The following is a 10000-nucleotide window of genomic DNA, read 5'->3' as shown; positions in this document are numbered from 1 at the left end:
ATAACAGATAATTCAACAGCCCAAACATTTTGGGTAAACCTTCTTCAAAATAGCAGCTTCCAGGAATGGTTTGAGTAAATCGAGCAAACAACTTGTCAAAACTTATCTTAGGTTTGAAAGAATCTGTCTTTAATTACTTCAATTTAGGTATTAAAAAAGTAGTTGACTTCTCTCTGAGTGAAATAGCCGACCCTTTTCATCGGCTGTTGGTACTTATTGAAACCAGTGAATAATATTTTAATAAATAAATTATTATAATTATATGATAATATTATCATCACAATTAGTGAATAATAATTTATTATAAATAACTAGACAGTATAATCTTGCATAAAACTGTTTGGGATGTTTTCTAGAGTTTTATCGAAGTAATGTTTCATGGCAGGGGGTACAGGACAATAAAAAATAAGTTACCTCTCTTTGATAAGATGAAAGTCTCCTTTATGCAAGACAAAACTGTATATATGAAATGGTTCACCTTCACGGAGAAAATGTTTCCAGAGTGTCCTGTTTTGATGCAACATTTCATGTGACGTCGCAGTGGATCCCACACTATGGCATTGAGATCATCAGACCCTGAGACAAGGAGACTGAGAAAAAAGAAACCAATATGATATTTCAATGCTGACCTCGTATTAGTAGTCTTTACAATTTATCAGTTCAGTCTGAGGCAAAGCTGGGTTATGGAAATATTTGCAAAAGCTTGAAATTAAGTCCTTTTTATTACATCCAGTAGGTATGTGGTAAGTCCCATCCTCGTACTGGAAACATTGTTGTTCCAAACCTTGGAATATATTTAGTTTCATCAAATTACAGGGAGCTGAATTAAAGGTACTTTGAGCTAGTCCCGCAGACTAGCCAGGCCTAGGGAAGGGACAAGGAAAGGAAGCCGTAACTTGCAACAATCCTAAACTAAGGATAACAAAGGATGGTGGATGCTATAAGATCCCAACAGTCCTACAAAGTCACACCACTGCACTCACAAACCAAGAAGAATGTCACTTAAAAAAAATTATTCAGAAATTTGGTTCAATTAATGCATCAAGGTAATTCATTGTATCAAGGAACTTTTCTAAACATCTTACTGTAAGTGGAGTCAAGAATTTTGTTCAATTGATATGTAGCATATGAAGGATGCAGGTTCATTGAATCAGAGGTTCAATGTACATAGCATGCATTGCAAATTGCTGGTACTGTCTTCTGTTTGTTGAAGGTTATTCACCCACATAACCTGTATGGGAGAGGCAGAAAAGTCAGTGAAGTAACAAGTTGAACTTACTTTCCAGCTTCATTCCATTCAAGACAATTAACACATCCTGTATGACCCTAGACAAAAAAAATACCCAAATCATCAAATGAATGTGACTTGCTTATTAGTCCTAAACAATATGCCTGATGTTATTCCTGTCAATAAACTCATTAAACGCAAAAGCATTCTGGTCGACTGACTTGCTCAAATTTGACCTTTTAGGATACAAGAAGCTTTCATCTTTATGAAACTTGCTCATTTTGTTAATGCTAAATCATTGCATTGATAATTTTTAAATTTATTTATAGTATTTTAGTAGAAAAAGGGCAATAAGATCAGTATTCGAACGGTAGCGGGGGATCTCTTTATATTTCTGCCTAAAATTAATATGAAAAATTCCTTGTTTTCTAGGCTGCAAGAAACCGGAGTACAATATTCACGGCGTTTCATCTTCCAGTCACGTCTCTCCTTGAAGTTCATCACAAAAAATTATGTTTCCTATAAACGCCTCGGAAATTGAAATATTTAATGCCAAGTACTATTCACGCAATAACAATTACTGCACCAAAGTGAAAACCTTTTTAAACAGGATTTTCTGTTATAGAGTCAATTACAAGTAAAAACGTGTTTCTCTGAAGCGTACTCTTATTAAACGGCGTTCTTGAGAAATGGCGTGCCAAATCTGACAAATTTATAAACTCATGCATAAACACAGGCAAAATGAAATGCTGGCATAATAGTGCAACTTAAGAATTTTGAGAGAATTCATTAAAATACGTCAAACGGGCCAGCTTCTCCTCGTCATATTAACGCAAATCTTTCGACAGTCATTCTACAGTTATTGCATCGTACAACATTTAATCTACAAATGCAGACAGACCGAAAATAAACAATTCGGAAAGGAATGCATGCATCTATGCTTGAAGCTTCCAAAGTTAGCTGAGGAAACTTTGTCTAATTTGAAGAAATAAATGTAAACAAAGAATGTCTCCCCTTTACCTCAAGCTCCCTTTCAAGTCCAAATCTTTCTATAAAAGGTGGATGGACTTGGTATTTCCTCTGAAAGCTTCGCGTGATGTTTGTCTACGAAGTGAAAGCTGATTTGAGTCACTGTACAAATTGCGGTCAACTGAGATTGTGTACATGTTCTTCACAATTCCCATCACAAACGTTACCTTCACTTCTCGGTTCTTGATTTGCGCTGCAATATTGTGAGCCTCCATTATCTACGAGGCTTCTGCTTCGCGAAAAATCAAAACTAAAGCCAGCTACTTCCCGGCCGTTTCGTGTCAGAGTGTGGAGAAGTCTTACTTGACACGAGTGTATCACATCACAGTTAAGAGTCAAAAACAACCTCTCCTTCGTCAAAGCTAGTGCTAGAACTAAAGCATTAGTAGTGTCATGGGTTAAGAGATGTATCAACAACGAAAGGGTGGATGCTAAGACCTTTTCTCCAACTGTAATATCCGAAAAATCTTTTCCATGTACTATCATTCTGAAAGCTGAGTCACCAAGCCTTCTCCTAGACAGAGCAGCGAGTGCTGCAGCTGAGCGTCCCTGCTGCTAAACAAACTAACTCCTAAACAAAATTTAAAGCCCGAATTTTTCGAGAGGTTTCGAGTAATTTTCTTAGCTCTATACCCTCTATATTTTAGCATTTCTGTATTTCGGTGTCAACTGCACTGACCACCGACCACGCCCATCGTTCATCAGCCTATGTGGTTGTTGGGGTGAAAGAAGCCGAAAAATTCGCCAAGGGTGGCCAAGACAGCGAAAATTACCATGAAGTTTGTAAACGCAGGACCGAACTCGCGGCTCACAGGCGGTATTTGTGATATATGTCACCCTGGGGCGGTTTCCATTTGACCAAATGCTCCCGGTAAGGCCTGAAATTTGTACGTTGACTTGATGTTTGGGAATAACAAAACAGCCATTGGTCCCTGCCTTATCGGGAACAGATTCATCTTTATTTTCTTACTCGTTCACTTGATTGACGTGACGTGTTTCTTTACTGGCAGTCTCTTTGCTTGTTTGCAAGTGTGCGTTGCTATGTGACACTGTTAGCCACAAAAATTCCGTAGGCGAGCAGTTTCCCTTTAGCCAAACCTTCAGGCCTCGGTTAAAAAAAGGGGATAGCGCTATCCACCGGATAAATCATTATCCAGCGGATAAACACTAGCAAAACCGATTGAGCACATCCAGTGGATAGGGATTTATCCAGTGGATAGCGCTATCCACCTTCGTACAACTGGGGCCAGGAAATTTCGCATGTGAAACTATCCGTTCCGGTTCTCTCAACTTGAAAACGCCCTGCCATATGATCACGAAAGGGATTTACAGAAAAAATTCACCGAACATTTAATCCAGTTCCATATCATTTAACAAATCGACAAGTGACTTCACATCGGGATTTCTAACTACTTGGACTGAAAGAAAGCGGTTCAATTTAGGGAGTAACGAACAAGGATGCTGAAATTCCAAATTCCACCAACCGGCTTAAGGGCATCAATGATAAACAAGACCCGACTGAATGGCTGATTTGACCTGATCATTTATTGAGACGACCATTCTAAAGTTGTAGGGCTAAAACATCAGACCAAGACAAACAAACGGCATTTCCCTCGCTGGTCCCTGCCAGTGCACTGATGCCACTACAATTATTCGTTGCTACTGGAGAGCTTCCACTGAACTTTGATTTTTCTAACGGCAAATGGGAATGTTAAATCGGTTATCAGTAACACGCGCCCCTCAACGACATTTTTTCATATTTTAGTTGAACGTCAATCAATTGTTTCCATGACGAATTCAACTGTCACCAAGAGAGCAGGACTATTGTCATAGAAACAATTGATTGACGTCCACCTAAATTTACTTTCGAGATATAGAAAAATGCCTTTGAGGCGCGCGTGTGACTAATAACCGCTGTAAGGCCAGTTAAAAATGCATTTTCTCAAAATCATGAAATGCGACAGGAGCCCATAAACAGGAACCTACAACTCCAATACAAGGTCTATGTGACGGAATTTTCACAGATCAAGCTATTTTTTGAAGAGTTCTCAAATATGATTTGGCCTACACGAGTGACCGTTTTTATAGCACAGACGCATAATTCGTCTGGGACGAAATTGGGCAAACATTTTTTCTGCGTCTGTTAAATTCGTCTAGTATAAAGACGGCCACAAGACGCATTATGCTTCTGGACGAAGTATGTACTTTAGTGCGTCTTGGAAGACGCACTAAACTGGATAGGTCGTCCACACGAATTATGCGTCTTGTGCCCGTCTTTATACTAGACGAATTTAACAGACGCAGAAAAAGTGTTTGCCCACTGTTCGTGCCAGATGAATTATGCGTCTCATATAGTTCGTCCCGTCTTTACACCACACGGATAACATGATAGACGCATAATTCGTCTAGATGCCGGATGGATTATGCGTCTCTAGTACAAAAATGGCCAATTCCTGATTAGCTGGAAAGATCTGGTTTCGCAGGGCAAATCAATCTAAAAATAACTCGGTGTGTGAAAACGCCAATCCTCAAATACAACGAACTTGTACACTCCTAGTCACTGCCTCCTGAATGGGAACAATACTGAAATTTACTAAACAAATTAACTTGTCTAAAAATTCCCTCAGAAGCAGAAGATAACTTCTGTCTTCGCGCATCGTAGGTTGCCAAAGAAGGTTAAAATTTTACAGATTATTGCATGCTTTCTTGTCTAACCCCCCGGTCAAAAAAGTGGGTCCCCAGTATGAAAAATACTTTTGACCCTCAAATTTTAGGTTTGCACGCACGTGATTAGAAGGGTCATGTTGGTGTACAAAACAAAAGCAAAACGCCTTGCAAGCGTTTTGCATAATAATAAAAAAGCCAAATTGAGACTTTTCGTTACTGTTCAGTACGCCAACATGGCCGCCAATGAAGTCAGGTGAAAAGAACAGGTGTGGCTTCGGTTTAAGGACATGACCTCTGTATGCCACTTAATCCAAAAGATTAAACACTTTTTGACACCTCTTTTTATTTCGAGAGTATAAAACGCAAACAGTATATACATATTTAAACAATAGCCGATGACCTGCAACAGATAATGCGCCTTACAATTCGCCAAAGAAAATCCCGCAATTTCGGTTTTAAGTCAAATGGAACGTTAGATTTCGGCTCGGCTCTGCTCGCCTGGAATAATTGTGATCGCAACATAAGGAGGGTTCGAATGACCGGTCCTACCGATCGAACCGAAATGTCGCGTTCCCTTGTTGTCCCCACTAGGGACTTTAATTAAGATCTACGACCGTGACGTCGACGAAAACGTCACCACACATATAGATCTGCTCTGTCGTAAGTGTTTCGCGATTATTCCATCTCGCTCACGTCGTACAATGTGGGCTAAGTATATCTTAAAACTAAACTCGTACGAGTGGTTTCAGAGTAAAAAAATAGAATGAAAGGTTTGCGTTTGTAGGCTCACTCAAAATTATGGGCTAAAATGCGTGCCGCACGTGCAGCACGATTACTTTTCCTCTTTTAACCAATGGTATTCTTGTTTGTTTTTTTTTTTTGGCGTTCTCGTTGACGACCGCGTCGTAGATCTCATGCTCAGGACATGCTCAAAGGACACTCTCTGATTGGCTCGAAAATCATGCGTACGCGCGGTGGCTTGGGTCGGGTTTGAGCAATCGGGAAATGGAGGGCATTTTCCATTCAGTAGGGGAGCTTAAGCACGCGCGCTTTTGAGACGCAGAAGGCAACCGGAAGTGATCTTTCTTCCCTTTTAACTTGTGTTCACACAACCACATTTACATTACTAAGTATCTTTGCTCCATTACAGACGATCAGTACAAACATCTGGAAGACACTGATGTCCTGGGCTCGTTTGTTCGAAAGCCGATTAGCTTAATCCAGGATTTGCGGAAACTTTTGTTTCAAATTTTCAACTTTTTGGTGAAAGTTTCTTTTGCCTATTTTTGTTTTTCACGCGAAATGTTCTCTTCCGGTTGCCGTCTGCGTCTCAAAAACGCGCGCGCTTAAGCTCCCTAGTTTCAGTTTTTGACACGCGGACGGCAACCGGAAGTGAGCTGTTTTCCCTTTTTACTCACTTGTCTTAACACAACCACATTTATATTGCCAAGTATCTTTTCTCCATTGGAGATGACCAGTTTAAAAATCTGGGAGACACTAATGTCCTGGGCCCGGTTGTTCGAGAGCCGATCAGCTCAATCCAGGATTAGCGTCAACTTTTGTTTCGACTTTTTGCTGAAAGTTTCCTTTGCTTATTTTTGTTTTTCAAGATAGACTTCTTCCAATGTAAAGTTTTGCCGAATATCAGCGTTGAACAGTATTTGGCAATAGAGAAATAAACTCCTTGGTTAGTTTTTAATCTGCGATTAGTGTAATCGGCTTTTGATCAACCGGGCCCTGGCTTGCGAAAAGTCCACTTTTCGGTTGCCGTCCGCGTGTCAAAAAAGTGGCGTGCTTAGGCTCCTTAATGTTGCATCCTTGATGTTGTCGTTTCTAACGTTTCTCTGGCCTCAGGGCGGGAGGCTTGAATGCGGTGCGACCCTTTTTTTCCTTTTTCTTCTTTCCTCCCGCTTGAAAGTTCCTCCAACTATCCACGCGGTTTGTCCGACTCTCCTGTAAAGTAAAGACTTCAAATTAGGAAATGCTGGTGCCACAAAATGCGGAGGAACTAACATCGGGGGCACGTTTCAACATATTGTGATCTCTTCAAAACTATACCACCATCATTATCATCTTTATTTATTTTTAGAGTAGCTTGATGTAACACATATCTCCGAGCATTTACCCTCCCAAACATGATACACCACTATGTCTACGCAATTGCCAAAAGTGCGTTCATAACTGCGAGGATCGTAGTTTCACTTGATTTCAAGATTTTATTTTTCGCAAGCTAACCAATGAACAAATTTGAATTTCCTATGTCTCCAGAGCCAGTCGTTTTCTCGTGCGAAGGCCCCGCCGGCTAAGAGAAACCATGGGACCTGGAAACGAGATTGAAAGGTGCAGCGGAAACGCAGGGTCATGGGTTCGAGTCCCTTCTCAAGTTGTTCACGGTGATCACTTCCATCATCATCTTCATCACCATCATCATAATGCTTTAAGGATAACCCGTGATCACTATTAAGTTTTGGTCAAATTTTTCATATATTCCCTTCTAGTCCTTCTCCACTGCTTTAAAGCTGTATAGCATTTCACTTGTTGTTCTTATCTTCATTATTGCCTGAATACCCTTTTTGTTCAGTGTGCTCTTACATGTATTTTTTCTTTTTCAAGTTACGTGCAATTACAGTATTCCAAATGAACGTGCATTATCAAACTAAAACCAAGAATTATACCTACGTGAAGTACAAACGTCCTCGTAAGTGCAGCCCTGAGTTTAGGTGACACTGACTGACGTTTTGAGCGGAGTCAAGTGATTTGTGCAACGTCAGTAGATAGTCTAAATACTCTAATCGTTGATGCGATTGGGAACTGGAAGTTGTCATGTTATTGATCGACTGTCAGTTCGCCCTAGATGTCATTGATTTATGAACACAGAATTCTTCTTTGGCCAGTCCCTGAGCGTACAAAATACAAAAGCGGAAGTAAAATGAAACCAGTTTTATCATTGTTGCTTTTTTGTCAAAGGAAATTTGAGGATCGATGAATAGCCTGAATACTATTTTTTCCCGTCTTTTTGCACACGCAACTATTTTCTCACCTCCCATTGTTTTTCCCATTCTTTCTTCTTTTTTGCAGCTTCTTCTTCCGCTATTTCTTGCTCACGTTGTCTCTTTCTGCGGACAATGTTTGATTTGAATCATAAATCATACATCAAACATTTTGCGAAAACTTTGTGCGTTACACATAACAGGCTAAAGTTCGCAGTTAGCGGATGCTAACTGTTAAAAAATGTTCACCAAGTCATTAACCTCCTTATATTTTTTTTCTTGTAAACTGAAAAGATGGATCGGTGGGAAGACGGCAAAGGAAGAGAAAAAAAGGGGGGTGGGGGACGGTCGTATGTAAAAAAACTAATAAAATAAATGATGATTACACCGACTCTAAATCCTCATGCACCGTGTGGGCTGTTCTGTGGTAATGTCATAATCGAGTGAAAATTGACATTTTTAACATCAAAATGACGGAAACTCTATAAGGTTCTTGTAAGGTAAACTCACCTCTGTTCTGCATCCTTCTCTTCTTGGGCCCGTCTTTTGAGCTCATAATCAGCAAACAGTTTAACAGTTGTATTGTGCATTAGTTTGGACAACTATATCAACAAACAAAATGACAAAGGTGTGACCTTAACCTTCTGTTTTCTTTAAAACTTCAGAAGTTTGTGTAGAATTTACCTATGTAAAGAGTACACAACAGTAATACATGTAGCTAGCAACAATTCACTCTTTTCTAAGGATCCTTCAGGAGAACAAGCCGATTTTTACATCAATGACCAGAAGTTGACCTCACTTAATCACTTCAAATATTAGGGAGTTTAAGATCTACGACGATGACGTTCGACGAAAACGTCTCCTCATAATATAACATGGCTCTGTCACCTTTTGCGATTATTTAGTCTCGTTCACGTCCTACAATATGGGCGAAGTATCCTAAAAATAAATTGGTGCGAGCGGTTTCAGAATGAACATAGAGAATGAAAGATTCTCTGCTGCATGCTTACGATGTCGTCAAAACTTCATATTTGGCGATTTCACGTCGTCGGACCGCAAACCTACTTGTTAAAATCCGTGCTGCAGGTGAAGCACGATTATTAATGCTCTTTTAACTAAAGATATTATTGTTTTGTGGTGTTGTCGTAGTCATAGCCGTCGTCGTTTCTTGTTTGTTTGTTTGTTCGTTTGTTACTTATTTGTTTGAGCAGGTTGAAGTTTTGGCAGCTATTCAGCTGATGTGGACCAGCTTTACCCACCCACCCATATACTCACAGAGGACAGCCACAACACCAGGAATTTCATCCCCTACTCTTCTCGAATAGTGTGTGGGTTCTTTAAAGTCCCACAGGGAACTAATGAACATGGAAGATATCTGTGAGACGGGGCCTACGGTTTATAGTCCTTATCCGAGGAAACATGAAAGTCTAACCATTTGCAGATGTAATGACAAAGACAGCACTTTGTCCTCAGTTACTTAAAGACCCTGGGTTGTTGGTCCGGCCAGAGTCGAACTCACAACCTCCCGCATGGCAGCCCGGTGCTCAACCAACTGAGCCACCGGTGCGAGGTGACACGTCGCGGGGACAAGTCGCCGCAACAACTCGCCTTGCGTGACACGCTTAATTTTATAAAATTCACTGTCGCTGCGGCAGAATTTTTTCGCCGCAGTCAGTCGCAGCGACAATATTAGCGAAAGCAGCGTTGTCGAATCGTGTGTACACTTCCGGCAACAAGTCGCTGGGACAAAATATAAATGAACCAATGACAGCGTCATATGGTTAGCCATATTGAATTAGAAAACTAGTTCACATTCCCACTCATACGATATCACTGCGTGTGCACCGAACAGGCGTCGTGTCGCAGCGATTTGTTTTGCAAGTAGTATACACGGAGCAACTTGTCGCAGAGACCTGTCGCTGCGACTTGTCACCTAGTGTGACCCGGCTTTTAATGCTCTTTTAACTAATGATATTATTGTTTTGTGGTCTTGTCGTAGTCATAGCCGTCGTTGTTTCTAAACCCTTTGACGACTGAACCGGCTTGAACCGGGCTTGAACCGGCCATACTCAGTATTTTACTCTAA

General features: G+C 40.5%; 2 protein-coding genes across 2 annotated transcripts in view; both read right to left on the bottom strand.

Moving 5' to 3' along the window:
* The window catches only part of LOC138052667 (WD and tetratricopeptide repeats protein 1-like), an 11666-nt gene extending 8913 nt beyond the window's left edge, over positions 1-2753 (bottom strand). Inside the window, exons 1-4 of the mRNA XM_068899211.1 lie at positions 2425-2753; positions 2249-2332; positions 1280-1326; positions 479-590 (exon numbers count right to left, since the gene is read on the bottom strand). Coding sequence (XP_068755312.1) covers positions 479-590; positions 1280-1326; positions 2249-2332; positions 2425-2472 — 291 coding nt within the window. The 5' untranslated portion in view covers positions 2473-2753. The remainder of the gene's footprint in view (positions 1-478; positions 591-1279; positions 1327-2248; positions 2333-2424) is intronic.
* Positions 2754-5789: 3036 nt separating this feature from the next.
* LOC138052671 (dnaJ homolog subfamily C member 8-like) overlaps positions 5790-10000 on the bottom strand; it is a 13441-nt gene continuing 9230 nt past the window's right edge. Inside the window, exons 7-9 of the mRNA XM_068899219.1 lie at positions 8425-8516; positions 7965-8040; positions 5790-6877 (exon numbers count right to left, since the gene is read on the bottom strand). Coding sequence (XP_068755320.1) covers positions 6758-6877; positions 7965-8040; positions 8425-8516 — 288 coding nt within the window. The 3' untranslated portion in view covers positions 5790-6757. The remainder of the gene's footprint in view (positions 6878-7964; positions 8041-8424; positions 8517-10000) is intronic.

This window comes from Montipora capricornis, chromosome 6, assembly GCF_036669925.1.
Source record: "Montipora capricornis isolate CH-2021 chromosome 6, ASM3666992v2, whole genome shotgun sequence".
Lineage (NCBI taxonomy): Eukaryota > Metazoa > Cnidaria > Anthozoa > Scleractinia > Acroporidae > Montipora > Montipora capricornis.
This window is presented reverse-complemented; position numbering and strand designations above follow the sequence as displayed.